Source organism: Chrysoperla carnea, chromosome 3 (genome assembly GCF_905475395.1).
Source record: "Chrysoperla carnea chromosome 3, inChrCarn1.1, whole genome shotgun sequence".
Lineage (NCBI taxonomy): Eukaryota > Metazoa > Arthropoda > Insecta > Neuroptera > Chrysopidae > Chrysoperla > Chrysoperla carnea.
This window is the reverse complement of record NC_058339.1, coordinates 50,752,004-50,770,628: the sequence shown is the minus strand read 5'-3', so window position 1 is coordinate 50,770,628 and position 18,625 is coordinate 50,752,004. Positions and strand designations below refer to the sequence as shown.

General features: G+C 27.9%; 1 protein-coding gene across 2 annotated transcripts in view; it reads right to left on the bottom strand.

Annotated features, from left to right (window-relative positions):
- Positions 1-18,625, bottom strand: part of LOC123294826 (autism susceptibility gene 2 protein) — a 138,897-nt gene that overhangs the window by 34,333 nt on the left and 85,939 nt on the right. For both annotated transcript variants that reach the window (XM_044875991.1, XM_044875992.1), the window contains exon 4: positions 4,932-5,279. In XM_044875991.1, the coding sequence (XP_044731926.1) occupies positions 4,932-5,279 (348 nt within the window). The remainder of the gene's footprint in view (positions 1-4,931; positions 5,280-18,625) is intronic.

Genomic DNA, 18,625 nt, shown 5'->3' with positions numbered 1-18,625 from the left:
ATATAATATTTTCAATTTTGATATAGGAAGAATAGTAAAAATAAAAATTTTTGATATCTGACGTAATTGTCAAAATATGGAAAATCGAAAATTTTATTTAAGTATTCTAAAACCAAGATATTTCGAAAACCAAGGCAAATATCAAAACATTTTATTCCTATTTTTCGTCTAGATTCATGAAGTTATAATCAAATTCATAATTTAAAAATAAGATAAAATATAATTTCAACCCTAAATCTACCATGCACGTACATCTCTTTTATGGACTTTGACACTTTATTTCTTTTTTTATTCTAAGTGAAAATTACCTAAAACTTTCAAAATATGTCGTTTTTTGAGATTTCCCCAAAAGAACAATGCATTAAAACTCGACCTTTAACATAAAATATTTTTAAAAATTGACAAAAATAAAAATTATTTTGGATACAAATTATTAGGATTCCAATATGTAACCGCAGTGAAATATTTTTTGTAATTTGCAATTTTTACGTAAATTTGCAATTTCAACAAGAATTTGAATAACCAAATCTTTATAAATTTTGGACTTTTTACTAACTGAATAAACAGTAAAAATTTTCACTTGTAATTCAAATTGAATATTACACCGGAAGGGATAAAAAAAATTTATATAGCACAATTTGCCAAGTTAAATATATATTTTCAAACACTTTACACATAATAGATCAGAGGCCAGGTGTTGTATTTAACATTCCAAAACTACTGAAAATCAAAGAAAATGTTTGTTATCAATCTCATGCCTAGCACCTTTTCCTATACGGAAATTTGAAAAGCCGAGAACTTCGCTTTCAGGAAGTTTAAATTGGCAAATATTCATTGAGGACAATATTCAAATAAAAAGGCAATTAGTACATGCAAAAATAGTTTTAATCCACTCTGAAAAGAAAAAATCTTTGTTGTCCGATATCGACAAAAGTTGCAATTTTTAAGGACGACGGAAAACCAGCTTTGTTCAGTTTCGTAATTAATTATTTTTACATTTTTATTCATATATCTTCTTATTCGAATATGATCCTTTATAAACATTTATCAATTTTAAGCTTGCACCCGATTAGCTCAGTTGGTTAAGGCGTAACCAATTCCGTTCGCGGTATCCTTAGGGTAGCGGGTTCGATTCCCGCCGTCGCAACAAAATTAATGTAGTTAATTGTTGTGATGACCTGGTGTAGTGCATGGTATATACATGAAGGAGGTGCACTCAGCCTTTGAAATTGAGGAGCTAATAAATGAAATTATCAGTGGTAAAACACATATATGGTATCACAATGGGCTCTATAGCTTAAGTGTGTCCTTCGTGGACAGCTTATATAACCTAACCTAACCTAAGAGTTAACTTCAAGACGCCAAGAAAAAAATAATTTTCAGACGGATGAATTTTGGACATTTTATTCATTAATAAGAGATGATTAAAAATAATTTTTATGCCACTTTTGATCCAATCTAACCGCTGCAGAGAACGTTTTCCAAAACATGCATTTAAGCTGATGCAACACTTTGCTGGTCTTACACATCATTTTTGGAGTGTGTTTTCGAAAAATTGATGTTTTGAAAATTTTAAATGAGAAAGCCCTCTTAAGTGACTTTCAAATAATACGGCTGACCCTAGACCTATAAGAAAGACTCACACACAAAATGTGAAAGTTAATTGAAAACAGGTAATATAAATTATTGTTTTTGTTTTTTCAGGTTTAATTTCCTGAATATCTCCTCTATTCAATAAATTATAGACTTACACACTGTGGTAACTATTAAATACTCTACACTACGTTTATGTAATGGAAATCCAAAAGCTACTACAGCTACAGAAGGCACTACCTACTACTTACTCAACCTTATGATACCAATGATAATAATATATGTTTCTTTATGTAAGGTTATTCGATCACTAACGCAAAATACAATTTAACCCAGTCAGTACTCACGTCAATGGTTCGGTAATGTTTATGCATTCAGCACATGTGTCACATATTTCGCGCTTTAAATATTATTTAACTTTGTAAATCATAACTTCTACATAATTATATACAAATTTATTTTTTAATGCACTATTTAATAAAAAATAATTTGATTATGTAATTATTTAATGCTGTTTGATTGAGAGTGAAAATATTGGAACAGAGAAATAATCTAATAATATTAAATTCATTTTAACCAATTTCACCATATTCCAATGCAAGTTTTTTTTAAATTTACTGAGTACAATTTGTATTAAACTAATTAAAATACACGGCCCGGAAATTTCTGAAGCTAATCTCGTGATGAAAAAAAATCTGAAGGACAAAACAAAAAATATATTTAAAAAAAATGTACATAACTTGAAAAAATCTGAAAAATTTATAATTCGAAAATAAATACAATTATAGGATCAAGCGCGACAAATCAAGCGTGAGCGAAATGCTCATAACTTTAGAATTTCGTAAAAACATACTTTTTTATGTAATTTAAAATAAATTATTACATTTAATTTGAATCTATTTAGATATAATTTATTATACATATCATACAAAAAAAAATTGTATGTCACTTCCATTTTGACAATTAAGGTAGTACGAGCCCCAAGGAAATTTTAGATTTAGGGTTGAAATTATTCGTACCTTATATTCAACTTTGATGAATTTTGTTATAACTTTAAAAAAAAATTATAAAATTTTTCGATATCTGCCTTGGTTTTCGAAATATCGAAAGCTAAATAATTAAACAAAATTTTCAATTTTCGATATTTTGAAAATTACTCCCGATATCGAAAAATTTTATTACCACTTTTCGTCTTATTATCAAGTTATAACATATTCAGCATCAAAATTAAAAAAAATATTTTTTTTTTTAAATTTGTGTTCTCTCTACCCGGTTCATACATGCTTAATTAGTTGGGTTTTTTTTTGTTTTTAATAATTTATTAAGGTTTTAACTTTAATTTTAATAGCTTTTTTTTAAGTTCCACCAACTAGTTTTGAAGAAATCTATGAAAACATATCATCCAGCTACCGTTTTACCCTAAAACCAATTTTAAATATGCCTACTTTTGAAGTCATTTATTTATTTAAATGGACAATCCCACCTCAAATTTTCAGAATAGATTTAGACTTAGTCCAACTTCATATAAAAAAAAATCAAACCCTTTATTAAAAATTGTCTTGGTGTTGGTACATCCAAGAAATATCAAATCGCAAGCTAAATAAGAAAAAAGGTTCTCATGTACTTAACGGCGGGATACACTATTTTCAACAATAATTTTGGTTCACAAAATCGAATTCATTTGACGAGTAGACGTGTTTTTGTCGCCTAAAATCGTAAACAAAGTCGATGCCCCGGAGCAATTATAGTCGATAATTGCCTTTCTATTCGAAAAAAGCAGATGATATGTACCCTATATCTGTTTAAATACATTTATCGAATAACCTGAATGTATAAGAATAGAAAGAGTAAACTACTACACGATGTTTTTACAATGCCTCCTAACACAAACATAATTAATGGTGAAGTTTAATACGAAATGGTTTGATTTGTGTCTTGTATACTTATTTATACTCTTTTTGTAAGTATCTTTAAGTAAAACGTTTGTTAAAATAAATGATAATTAATTTGTAATTATAATTATTATAGGATGTAGATGGTGTTTGTATATTTATACGTGTATGTGTGTTAAAAGGGAAAAAAATTTATGTTTAACAATTGATAAATTATTTGTTAATTGTTTTTTTTTTCTGTTATATTCTGCGAAACACTTTCAGAAATACAATTTCTTAGAATGCTTTATTTTTCTACAACGGTTTTAAATTAAATATGCCAATATGAAATACGTAAATTATGTAATAATATTTTAAACAATTCTTATTTTATCATAAATGTACGGTAAAATAAATTAAAAATCGTGGAATCATTGTCAGTAGACATGGTCCAAGTGATTATCTTTAAAATGTTTTGAGATTTAAAATATTTTTTTTTAACGTAGACAAAATTTTAGCAATAGCCGAATAAATTATTTTTAAGTAAAATATTTTTTCTCGAGCACACAATAATTGTTTGCATATGTTCTTAGACGTTTAAGAATTATCCGCGTTAAACAAGAATGGAAGTTATCGATCACTATGTGATAGTCTGCATTTCAAACTTTTACAATTACACTCAGGTGAGCCTTACATTACAATTACACTCAAGTATTTGTATAATGTGAAATGTAAAAGTTCGTTCGTTACTCCTGATGGCCACTGTTTTGCCAAAATGAAATTTCCAAATTTTCCAGTTGAATAATTCAAAAATTCCCCGATCAAACTATTAAATGGCCTTGAAACAAATTGAAATGAAAATTTTACAAAAAGTGATCTGAAAATCAAAATACTAAATGTGAATTAAGACATTAAGATCACATGTGCCATTTTTTGAATATCAAAATATTAAAAAAACAATATTAAAAAAAATTGTTTAAGAACTTTGCTACGAAAATGATAATTCTCCGAATTTTTTTTTTTTAACGGAATTCCTTGAAGTTTTCACATTTTGTGGCCACCATGTTACTGGAAAAATGAATAGTATCGTGTACGACTTTTTGTTAGAGCTACAATTTAGTCTTGTAGTTTTTTATCAAATTTTTAGACAAGTTCCTTTCATACTAATTGTAAGCCTTTCTCAATGTGGCTCATGCCTCTGTGCATATAAAATCTACCGCTTAGAAAACTTTTAGTCAGTAAAATTATAATACAGAAATAACTTAAACCCTTGATAAGTAAAAAACTCAAATTATTGAACATTTCCTTTGGTTTTTAACTTATCGAGGTTCTACTGTAATTGGAAATTATTCCATCAAGAAAAACTTTAGTAATTAAGTAGAGCTTGGATTTTTCCTTGTGAAAAATAGATTAAAAAATTCATAATTTAACATAATAAAAAGTATATTTATTACAAGAACTACATACCTGCTGCATTTTTTCAAAATCCAAACATGGCCTTTGTACATGTGAATGTCTAGCGTGCCTGGATCGTTTCCTAGGACTAAGTTCACAATGAAGTAGTTTGGGTGGTGGGCTAAGTGAACGTCCTTTCACAGCGCCAATGTTTGTTGTGATACCACTATTAGATATAGAACTTGACGATAACGATGATAAAACATGCAATTGTCCTGCAGGCTTTAATGCCTCAAGTGGTGGTGATGTTCGAAATTGAACAGGAGTAGACATACTAGCATGTAATAAATGATGTACTTCATCATCCGATGATCCAGAATGTTCTGTACCGGGAATTGGTGTCTCGTCTGGCGTGCTACCCTGAAGCAAATATTAAAGAAATATAAATATAAAAAAAGCAAAAATATTATTTTTCGATTGCATGTTTATATAAAATCGTTAGAAAATACAAAATAACATCAGATTGATATTATATTCGGAGAAAGGAGTCTAGGTCGACGTTTAAAATAGGCCCACCTAAATTTATATATTTTTTTCCTTAAGACAGTGAACTCTTTTTTTATCATAAAAAATGTGGAAAGGTTTAGCAGTACTTGTGTGTTACAATCAGCGCCATATGAATTAAAGAAATACGAATTAAAGAAACGAAAATCGAAAGATAACACGCTAACTACGAAAAAATGCTTTAGCCAAAAGTTGTCTAGAGCAAAAGAGATCATTCGTCTGTTTACATGACTTTGATCCACAATTATTCATTAACTTTACACTTATTTTGTTTTGCTTTAATGCAATAATGACCTATTTTTAAGTCGTGTTTCTCCGAAAGCTAACGTTATGAGGATCAACTTCGACTCTTAAGTGTTATTCTATCCCTTACCGTTTAGGATCTAAATTAGCTACTAAAGAAATCCGAAGAACTAGGTTTAATCTGATGTCAGAAAATGATGTACACCCCACTCTACAACTTTTGATTCAGTTTTTTTTTTTTTTGTTAACTACAAACGGAGATATTTAGGTGAATATATTAAACGGCCATCCTGTATATTTCAGTGATGACTCATTCAACTTAAACCGTAAAGTAAATCTTGACTAACATGGATTAAATTTTTATTTTTTTAAATTTAAAATGTATTTTTCTCTTTTGATTTCTTATCAATTTACGATATATTGAAAAATATTCAGACCTTTGAAGTTGTGTGAAAGTTGTGGGCATAAACGAATAATATGGTCAACTTTGACAACTTTCCCGTATATTGAGCTTCCTTGTATCAAATAATTTGTATTTTTATACAAAAATATAAGTCTAACTACAGAAGTATTATTATTTGTAAATACAGATAAAATTTTGCAATCACAATTCTATTCATTTGTGTCAATGTATCTCAATTCCTAAAATTGTTATTTCAAAATAAACTTCCGTAAATTAGTTTTTCCAAGAATCCATTTTGATCATTACAAAAAAAAAAGAAAGATTTTTTAAATTGGATTCACTTAGTACAAAATCCATTCTTTGAAAAGTATACCCTTCAACAATTCTTTAAAAAAGTTTTCTTGTCGAACAAACAAAATAAATTGTTTTAGGAAAAACTAATTGACAGAATTTATTCTGTTTTCTAAAGAATGTGAATCAAAATAAGCACTATTTCTCTAACGACGATTTCTCTAAACGAACTTGAATCGCTCGCAATTGTATAAATCGTTTTTGTTTTTATTTTTGTAACTTCTAGCTCCTTTGCTCGGACAAAACTTTGACTTAAAATTAAAATTAGGCACTGAGGATTTTAAAGTAAGCTAAATTAGAAATTGCAAAAAATTTTTACGGTTTATATAATTTTAATTAAACCGAAATTATAATAATTGGTACTTTTTTTTAAAGATGTTGAAGATTGGCAGCCCTTTTTTACTAAAATTACAAAACTAGAAGAATGTTGATATAATAAGTACTTTCAAGTTGTTGGTTTATTGAAAACGGGGATCGTTGATATTAAATATTATTCTAAATTCAATGTTTTTGGTTTAGTGGAAATGGTTTTTGGAATTCACGTAAGTTTTTTGAAAAAATTTTTACATATACAATTTTTGAATATTTTATTTATAATTTTATTGATTTTTATCAAAAATCAATATACTGAAAAATATAGTTCATTTCTCCTTAATCGTTCAGAGAATCGATATGAACTTTTCACAAAAGGCATATAGGATGATTAATTGATAAATAAAATATCAAATTTGTTGGATCATTTTCATTTTTTTGGTATCCAAATACTTTGAGATAAAGCATACGAAATATATCAATTAAAGAGAAGAAAGGTTAGAACCACAGAAATGCCCGTGGTAATTTTGATATAGTGATTCCTTGATCGAGATTTACTTAATGTAGGTTAGGTACTTAAACAAATATACTGGGAAATACTCTTACAAATTATCTGAGTTTAAAATAAAACAAATACATTGCTCAAACGCTACAAATTAACCAGCACAACATTTCCATTAATTCCGCTTATTAAAAAAATAAAATTCTTATGAAAATGTTTGGAGCATTTGATTTAATGGAAAACAATTCTATGAAATAGTATATAAAGTTTATTCATAAACTTTGTATGGTTTGATTTATTTATTTTTGATATAATAAAAAAAGAATTTAAAAAAAATTATGAGAGTATGGAAATATTTTATGCAAACTTACGAATAAATTACACGGAATCAGAGTTTTAAAACACAATATAAAACACCTATATTTAAATATACAGATGTTTCTGCTGAAATTTTAAATTTAATCTGGTTGTTAAATATTTTTACAGAAGTAGGTGAAGTAATAAGTATGAGGCCCTAATTCTTAAAATTTATGCATTCTTCAATTATGTGGAAACCGTACTATTGTCAATTCGGAGTGTGGCTTTCTGATTTGAAAAACGAAAAATTATCTTAAAAAAAGCATCAAATTTTCTGATTTTTCACAAGAAACGAATAAAGCGTAATTGAAGAATTGATAGTGTGTTGCTCTTTTCTTCTCTCCGTTTCCACCATACCTTGATACGCATACCCTTCTTATTCTCAAATATAAATCTTTAAAAAAATATTACTTTTAAAAATGAACTAAAAACTTTAACATTGAATTTTATAATACAATTAAAAGATATATTACTTTTTGTTTTTGTTTACATTTAATCATGTATACGATATTTATTTATATCATGGTCTCTCGATAATAGTTGATGATATTTAATATGATACATACAGCGTAAACTAAACATTGACAAATATCTTGTCTAGTAATCTTAATTAAAGGGAATTGAAATTTTAGAGTTTGTAAGCATCCCATGCTCTGCTCTTCTCCTTACACTATTTAAATGATTTTGATATTTTGGTGCAGAATTAAGTTTTTACTTAAATGAAACATATGGTACTCATCCATTTAGTAAAAAAAGCTTTTATTACCAAAATAAACACTATTTAATGTATGATGTATTTTAAACACAACAGAAAACTTCGAGAGAAGGTAAATAGAAAAAAATCCATCCATTTTCAATACACAATTTTTTTTTAATTTTTTTTTTTGTATATCGTGTGTTTTTCTTTTTGTGCACTATATTATGGTGCTGTCAGAAAGTTTATTTAAATTAACTAACTATATACAAATTGGGTGAGAAGTAGTGCCTTGACTTATTTGCACCTTGAATCATTCAAAGTTTCTTGAACAAAATATTGCTGTCTATGAGAGACTAACTAACTATATGAAGACAGTTCTGACAAGCTCGCTTATCACAAGTCAATCAATCGAGAAATTGATTGTCTATAAGTTCATTTCTTTTCAAAATAAATAGAAATATTATTTTTTAGTGTTTCGTAATGTACTTTGGATCAAACAACGATCTGTACTATTGATTCATATTATCATTAGGTTCGCACTTTATAATTATTTTCTGCTTATGATTCAATAAAATTAAATTTGAAAAAGGGATGAACCTTGCATTAAATCAGGTATGTTTGTTTCTTTGATACGTTCTTTGCAATGCATTGGTAATGTTAAATCCAAGTTTCCGATCCCGGCAAACGATCAAATCATGCCGAAAAAGAAGAAAAATTTCGAAAATTTTGATATTAATTCAATTTTTGCCGATTTTAACCTGGAAAGACTGGTCTTTCACCAAAAACAGTAGTAATTTTTAAAGAAAGTTAAATTGTAATATGTAGACCGATAGTTTCGGAGATACAGCTTCAAAGTTTGTCTATTCTTTCAAGTTATACATTTAAATTTCATCTTGTAAACCGTTAGAGATAGAACAAAAATTTAAGGATAAAAAATGTTCCTTATAAAAAAATAAACAACTTTTGTTTAAAACAATTTTTCGTAAATATCACTATTAACCCGTGAAGACGCAAAATAGGACAAAATTTTGGTGTACACTTTTTAGAATACTATAAAAGATAGAGAGTTAATTACCATGAAACGTAGCGTAGTAGGATGTTTCATTTGCCTCAAGCTAAATAAAAAAGTATTTGAAAAGTATTCAGAGATAAGGATATGCATATGTGATCCGACGTACTTTTTGATATTGTACCATGAATCATAAATTAATAAAATATGAATTGAAAATTGTTTTTTATAAAACAAACTACTATAAATTTTGACTCCGGGTACTACACTCTTCCCTAAATATGCAAAAAAGTGCATACTTATTATACAATACCTATGCAATATCAGCCGTGCAATAAAGATTAAACAATGCCGTTAAGCATTAAAAAATAATCAAAATCAAATTATTATATAGCGTAGAAATTGCTGTTTATAAGTAAAATAAATAGCGAAAAGAAAAAAAAAACTATTGAATGAGTTTTAGAATTTTACTTGTCTACACAAACTAAAAACAGCACGCGATTTTTAAATTTATACTTATAACTTCTTTATGTATAATACAATTTTTCTATGATTAATTGGTATAATTCTTAATTAAAATTATTATATTCTAGACAGCATAAATCATATTATAATTTATTAGAGAAGTCAAAATATTGAATTATTTCTATACAGTGGTTGTGTTGTTGTTAAGTTAAAGTTATTATTTTGTTTCTTTAAAAGGTTTTTCAGGTTATTCGATTTGTATCACATACTTGTGTTTTCTTCGGCTATTGCTCAAATCGTTGCTAACTAGAAAAAATGGTAGAAGGAGATAGTTTTTAGTACCAAATAAAATATTACAAGTGAAAACAAACAATTGAGTTAATTGTTGAAATACCATGTATAGACAGTGTTGATTACTCAGGCACATTACACATACATACATGTCACACATATATAACTGATAGGTATACCCATAACATACATACTGTACAATTTGCGCATAATTAGCACTCTCACGGGATCAGTGATGTTTACGAAAAATCTTTCAGACAAAAGTTGTTTATTTTTTTATCAGGAACATTTTTTACATTTAAAGTTTTGTTCTTTAACGACTTACAAAATGGGACCTACGGTCCCATGATCCAATTGACCTATGTTGCTCATTTACGAACTTGACTTAACTTTTTACGTGCTCGCTAAAAAATTTCAGCTTGATATCTCTTCGTTTTTGAGTAATCGTGATGACAGACGGACAGACAGACGACAGAACACCGGAAATGGACTAATTTGGTGATTCTATGAACAACTATACCAAAACTTTTTTCGTAGCATCAATATTTTAAGCGTTACAAACTTGGGACTAAACTTAATATACTATGTATATTTCAAATATACATGGTATAAAAAGGAAAACTCAAAAGATTAAAATTGGCACTTTTGAGATATGGCATTTTTTCTGAAGATTATTTCAATTCTCGGCTAACAGTGAGAGAAGAAACTAACAAACTAAAATATCTTAATAGCCAAGTTTTGTGGAGAAAATCACGAATTTTTGAGGGCCAAGAAAGAATCAACGAATAAAATACTATTTGACCTGGTCTTAGTGATTGAATACCCTTCATAAATATTTATATTTATTGAGTATAATTTTATAAAACTATACACTCACTACTCAATGTAATGTAATTCATTGTATTCAAGAAATGTATATCGTGATGTCAGAACTATATACCAACTAAATACTATATATACTACTTCCGTTTTTAACACTATTTTTTATTTTTCACAAATGAAAATTGTCTACATGAATTACAATAAAATTGTATACATTTTTAACATTATTACTTGTATAGCTAATGGAAATGTTTAATTTATTTCTAGTGTAATTTTGTCATCAGAAAACAAATCATTTTCTAATTTGACATGGCTAATAAACAAAAGTTACGTTTTTTAAAATTTGTTTCATTTAATTTGGGATCTATCAATTTTAATTTAAAAAATGAAATTGTATACAATTTTTATAAAAAATTCAAAGGAAACATTTCCCTTTTTCATACAAAGTGACTACAACCAACCAAAAGTGAGTTCATATTTTTTATTTTTTAAGAAAATAGTAGTATATAGACCGATAGGCTACGAACAGAATTTTTTTGTCGATCGCACTGCTTTGCAGGATTATTAATTCTTTGCTTAGACAAATTAAATTTGATATAGTAGTAAAATTTTTGTCTAACAGATATTAATTTCAGATGATATTGTAATTAATAATACCCCGGAAGAAAAATTTTACGAGTTTGAAAAGCCTTGGCTCACGTATTACTCAATACATTTTTGGATTGAAATACTAAAAATTTGATAACTCAATTAATTAGAAAACATAATGGATTTAGCAAACTGGATACGGAAATACATAAAAAAATTAATTTAATGACTTTTGGTATTAAAAGCCAGTCAAAAATTTTAAAAGCGTATTCATTTCCTCAAAGGGTATTGAGAATGAAGTTTTTTTGAAACGTTTAGAAATTAATACTTAAATAAATATTACAATGAAATTTCGTATTAAAACAGTAGAGCACTATAAATGAACGGGGCTAGAGGGAAAATGACTTAATTCGGTCTTTCCCATGCCAACCCAAAAAAAGATGCATTATAATGTAAAAGATTGTTTAAAAATATTTTATCTACAATCTTCTCGCTTAAGGATCAAATTTTCCATGCACTCCTCAAAATTAACCGAACAAATTCGTATAGCATTGATTTTTAGCTTTTTCTAATCGAAAATTCGACCTCGAAAATTGACAAAATATCTTTGCGTTTGGAGATGTTCATGCGAGAATAACATTAAATTATTGGTGTAAATTTTTATTGAGCAATAATTTGAATCTTCAACAAATTATCTGACCAATTTGATCAAGAACGTTTTAACGTGTCTTAAATTATTTGAAATCTTGAAGTTGTAGAAAATAGATTCTACTATAAATGCATAATGAATACAATAAGAAACTGAATCAGAAAGTTGTTAGATTCACTTCTAAAAGCCATTTTCACCACGGCTAGATTAATTTTGTTATAGACACATTAATCATGAATATTATAAATTTATAAGTACTACTTAATTGAGAGATATTCAAACAAAAAATAAATCCATTAATAACATATTATGTAATTCAGCCAAAGGCAAAACAATTTTTGATTATAAAATAACAAACGTGTACTTCAAAAGAGTAGACTTATTATGAAAAGGGTGTAAAAATGTTACAGAAACAGATAAAAATATACAATGCCAAGGTCAAGGTTATAATTACGAAAAAAAATCACATATACCTGGTGTAAAAAATTTAATAATAATCGTAACAATAATACACAGTACGTCATTCAAGTTATCGAATGGTGTGAATCTAAATGAGAGACCTTGAAATGAACCGGCATCATTCGCATGTAAATCAGTGAAACTACAGTGAAAACTATTTATAGCGACATTGTTTATGTAGCTGTAGACAAAGAGGAATTTTATGTGAGTAAGGAGGTTGACAAGAAAATAAATTTCAATAAAAATATTTAAATTATCAAAAATTGAAAATATTTCAAAAGTTTAAGGCTGTTTAAAAATGTCATTCTTTAAATTATAAAGATTATTACTACAATGAACTTATTAAAGAAGTTTAGGTAAAATATACGTACAGTTTTAAAGTTTTTTTAATAATCATAATTCATTAACTATATCAGAAAAGATGGAGAGGAATTCTTTTTAAAATCTCAGATTAAATTAAATTTTTTTAAAAAATATATCTTTATAAATTACAAGCTCATTTGTTATTCTGATGTATAAGCTATATTGTTGTATAGTTTTATTCAAATCCATTTGGTAGTTTTTGCGTTAAAGCGTAACAAACAAACAAACATCCTTACTTTCATATTTATAATATATAGGAATTTTATTAAACCTCGTCGCAAAATGAGGGGTGTTGTGTATCTGCATGCCTATCTGTGGAATCGTAGTTCTTACAGGAATAAACTGATTTTGATTTAGTTTTTTTTATTTGTTTGTTCGATCGAGAGTGCCTTTCGCTAAGTTTAAAGAAATTTGTACATTTCTACAGCTCCCCAAATTAGCCGATACAAATTTGTATAAAAGTTCAGATGACGACTAAAAAGTGCTTATGGAGGCTCTCAATTACTCCACACTTGATTGCTTTTAATCTCTTTGTATAAATCTATTGGCTTCATTAATGAAAATATAAAATTATAATAATTATTGTTACAAAAATTTCCTTTTTTGTCGTAGGTTTTTAAAATTTCGTAAATTGTATTGATCATATTATTACGCTCATCCAATTTGCTGAACAATTTCAAAATGAACTTGCAGCCGATCGGTAAAATTTTCCATGATAATCCTCTCGATGAAGATGTAAATAGTTTTCACTGTAGTTATTCACTAAGTTATTTTTTATATTTGAAAAATTTGGCATGGTTCTCTTTATTGCTTGCTTATTTATGTGAAAATTGTAATAATTTTTTGTTGTTATAATTCAAGTTTGATAATGAACTTGAATATTATATTTCAATGAGATATGTTTTTTTTAGTGGTTTTTCGACTACTTTATTACGGGTGAGTAAGTTTTATTTCAAACTGGATTTTTGCAAAATCAACATTTAACAATGAATACTACAAGCTGTACTTGGTTTTATGTTAATTTTAATGCCACTGGTATTTTTTTATCTTTTTTTTTGTGGGCCACACTAAAAACAAAATAAAAATAATTAAAATATTGTTATAAATTAATTTAAGGTCCCTTGATTTTAAACTGCAGGAGACATTTACATAACCTTGGAGCTTTACGTAGGGCCACTTTCAACTGTACAACAGAACTTAGTTTAGAAAAAATAAAACATTAGCTTTCTTAAAAATGATTAGAATCAGTGCGTTAGTTAGTTAATTCAATGGAGTAGACCTTCGTTTTACACCAAAATCAGTATCATAAAAGAAAATTTTGAAGAATTTGCATTTATACACATACATGTTCCGTCATACAAAACAGCATGTTTAAAAACAATTTCGAAATTCTGAAATTCATTTATAACTCTCAATTTTTTTCATATCGAGCTCAATCTAAACTTAAGCAACAATGTTAAACCTTTGAAACAATCTTTTAAATTAATCCACAAAAGTATTAATAAATAATATTTATAACCTTTTAAAGATATATTTGCATTGAAAAGTTTGTTATGACTTTAAAGTTACTAATAACGAGTCAAATATTAATAAAATTTGACGATATGAAACATAGTATAGTATATTAAAACAGTATTTTATTTATTTACTTATTTTGTAGACAAAACAAAAAAATTGAATCACTTAGAATTCTACTACAGGACTGGGATGAAAACTTGGTTAAACCAAAGGGCGTGATATTTTAAGGTAGGCTGTATGATTTTCTCTGAAAATCTCGAATTACGGCTATCATTTCGGCCACCGGATCACTGTAACGTGTATCAAGCGAAAGTGGTGGCTATTTACGAGGTTTGTGAATGTATAAGACAGAACATTCTCCGGTGCAGCGACATTATTATCTTCACCGACAGCCAAGTAACTTTAAAATCCTTCAGCTCAGTCTTTCTAACTTCAAATCCTTCAGCTCAGTCTTTCTAACTCCTTAAAGGGGATATCAAAAGCCAATATTAGATGGAGGTAGGAACGTACTTGTAGTACTACAAGACAGATATGGTCTGGGTACAATCGTAGAAATTTCGAAATCTTATATCGCTTCCAAGTGCCTCTATTAGCAAAATTGTTGCGGATATTACAGGAATCTGGCTGGACCTGACAGTGTATCATGACTTTTGCAGGAACTGTCACAGTGGGGAGGAGGAGACGATGTCTCATCTTCTCTGTCACTGTCCAGCTCTTGCCATGAGGAGATGGACTTACTTGAACTAGCCTTTCTTTGACGACCTCTCCGTTCCTAAACAGCTCAAAAGTGTTTATGGAATAGTGGCCGGAAATGGGCCAACCCCTTTTGATTTCACAACGGACGCTATGATTTAAATGTATGCCACCCCAGGACAGCCACTCTAACCAAAACTAAGATTCTACTGAAGGAAATGCTAGTGTGGGAGATTTAGAACTGTCCATTTACTGTCAATCAAATTGGTAAAGGATATTATCGATGAAATTATAAAGAATCAGGCTAGGACATATATATATATGTTAAGATCGAAATGATTCTGACAATCTGCATAATCAGTCATTACAAGAATACGTTCTGTTGGGATAAAAAAGAGCGAGGTATGTTGTGGAACTCCCGGAAGGAACTATGTTATTTTCGTGTAATTTAAAATTAATAAAATTTATTGGCTTGGATGGGTTTCCATTTGACGAACTTCGGGCACTATAATTACCAGACGATTGTTGTGTCAATGTCCATCATTGCAAAAATGGTGTTTCAAAATAAAGCTCCAAAAAAGGTGTTTCAAAGCCAAACTTTTTAAGAGTTTAATGGTTTTTTTAAGTACAGGGTGCACAAGGAATCTCTTCCCAAATCGATACAACCATCCTACTTCTAACCTAGAAACCATTATATTCGATTATTCAAAGTTGGTATTAAAATATTTTTTTATGCATTATTTGAATTCAAAGATACATGATTGATTTTTTTAAGAAAACATTAGAATTGTTCAGTTTTTTTGAACACATATGAATTGAGTATATCTACATTCTACACATGAGTACTCTACATATTTAATTATAATAAAAAAATGATAAAAAGAGTCTCAATATTTAAATAAATATAATATATCTATATATTTAAATAAATATAATATAATAAATATAATAAAATATTTACCTTTAAAAAATTTGCTATTAAATAAGTTATTTTTATATACATGTAAATATAATATTATTATATAAGAAAATGAAAAGTAAATATTTTTTCCTACAAAAATAGGGGTATTTTCTCATAATATATCATTAGAAAATAGATTCTATACGAAATAAGTTTGTAGCATAATGTCTTTAATGTTTATAAAAATATCCATAAATTAAAGAAAAATAAAGTTTAACGTCTCCGAAGAAAAGGGTTCTTTTACTCTTTTTAAAATATTATAAGAAAAAAATTTTCTTGAAAAGAGAAGAAAGTTACTTGTTCGAAAAATTTTTCGAAGCAAGAAATTTTTTTTTGTATTAAGAAAATTTATGTCTTTAAAAACGCAAAAAATATACTTAAGCAAAAGCAAGAAAACCTTTTTATTTTCTGTGAATAGTACGGGTGTCATAATTCAAAAATACGATGGATGCAAAATAGAAAATGTAATGATGAAGATCACGGGAAGACAATCTTTGGTTACCGTAATTTTTTTACCTGACGAAAAAAGAGAAAAGGGGAAGATTTCCAAAGTACTTTGATTTTGATCAGTTTTTTTATTGATTGGGTATACTATTGAACTAAAAACTCGTTCTAACGGTAGAAGTAGGGAATCAGGTTTCCATCAGTGAATGATGTATGATAATCAATTTTTCTGCCAATTCTTATGTATGATAACCAATTTCCCTGCCATTTGTGGACCAATTTTGAAAGGTCATGCTCCTCAGGTGGTTCTATAATAGTTTCATTTTTTTTTTCAAACACTAGTAACAAATTACTAGAGGATATACTGAGTATATAAGTATATAGGTATTAAACCCAGTACAGCCACTCTAATCAAAACTAACCTAACCTTTCCGTAGCGGATATACTGAGTATATAGGTACCAAAGATGGGTAAAGACTTATGCACAGCCTGTATATAAACTATACAATAGATTCATAATTCATCAGATGACGAACATTAAATTATATTACATCACATGTCCAGATTCTTTTTGTATTCTGAATAGTGAATATAATAGTTGACAAGTTAAACAATAAAATTGAAAATATAATAAATATAAAAGTAATATAATTTTAACTACATTTTAATAATTTTATTTTAAATTTTACATATTATAAAATACAACATGTGTAATATGTATTGGGTGTAACAATCGAATTCCATTCGTTACGTATAAAATTATAAACGTCACGAGAAAGTTGATTTCAAGACGGCTGTATTTGAGTATTTCTTTCCTTATATTGAAATTAATGAAGAATGATGTACGCCCGACACTTCAAAGTGGTTTTGCTTACAGCGTTTATTTCTCATTTCCCCAAAAAGCTCTGAAAATTGCTGATTTTAAAGTTATTTTCCCCACCAATTTGACGTGCGTTTCATAAATGTATGATTTTTCGCTCGAGATATAAGCATACTTGTAATCAAAAACTTACACGTTGATTTATCGAGATCTTTTAGTTTTAGGGAATGTTTAATGACCTCTTACAAAATCATTTATAACTTGGCAATGGAAAATCGAAATTTAATTTACAATTTCCATGGAAAGTTCGAGTTTTAGACATAACAAACGTTACCAGCTCAATTACAAAAAGAAAAGTTTAAAGAGAAACTTTTTTCAACTCAAATATGCATTACAGTGGACCCCCGGTAATCCGACAAACGTTTTGCACCGCCTGAGACCCTCTATAGCCCGAAATTTTTTACAAAAGAGTACCTTGTAATCCGACAAATCACAAATCCAATGATAAGATTCTATATGTTATATTCAATAATGGGTATCTACTTACCATCTTTCAATATAAAAAAAATAGTTCGGATTACAAGCGACGCCGGATTACCGGGGGTCCACTGTACTGTTTTAAAAGGATATTTTAACAATTTTTTCTAAGAGATGATGTCTTATTTAAACAGAACTTTATTTTTAATAAACCATCTACATTGATTTGGAACTAGTTCAATTCCGGAAATTGTAGAAAAAGAAAAACTTGTGTACAAATTGGGACACTCAATATTAATCTAAGAAGCTACATAGAAATCACAAGCTCACTTATCATATTTCAAGTGATGTTTCTACAGATATACGTTTATATATTTTATAAAATGAGCAACGTATTTCTATTGGTCGATATGATAGTAATATAAAATTCACATTTCCTTATTTATTAGTATCCTGTATTTGATTTGTATTTTATTGACTTTTACATTTCTTGTTGATCTTTTTTTTTTACTCTTTTACTCATTTTGTGTTGTAGACGAGTAAAGAGTAAAATTATATTTATAAACATATCGTATTATATATGTAAATAAAAATAATCGTTTTATAGACGGTTTTATAATGTTCTGAGCCAATGCTGTCTGAGTCTTATATCGGCTCTTCTTTTATAGATTTTGTTTAGTTTGCGTTAGGTTTGTTTTCACTTTGTATGTACGCAAGTTGGAGGGCGATAAAAGGATGAAATGCTTCATATGACCTTTTTAACCACCCAGATGATAAA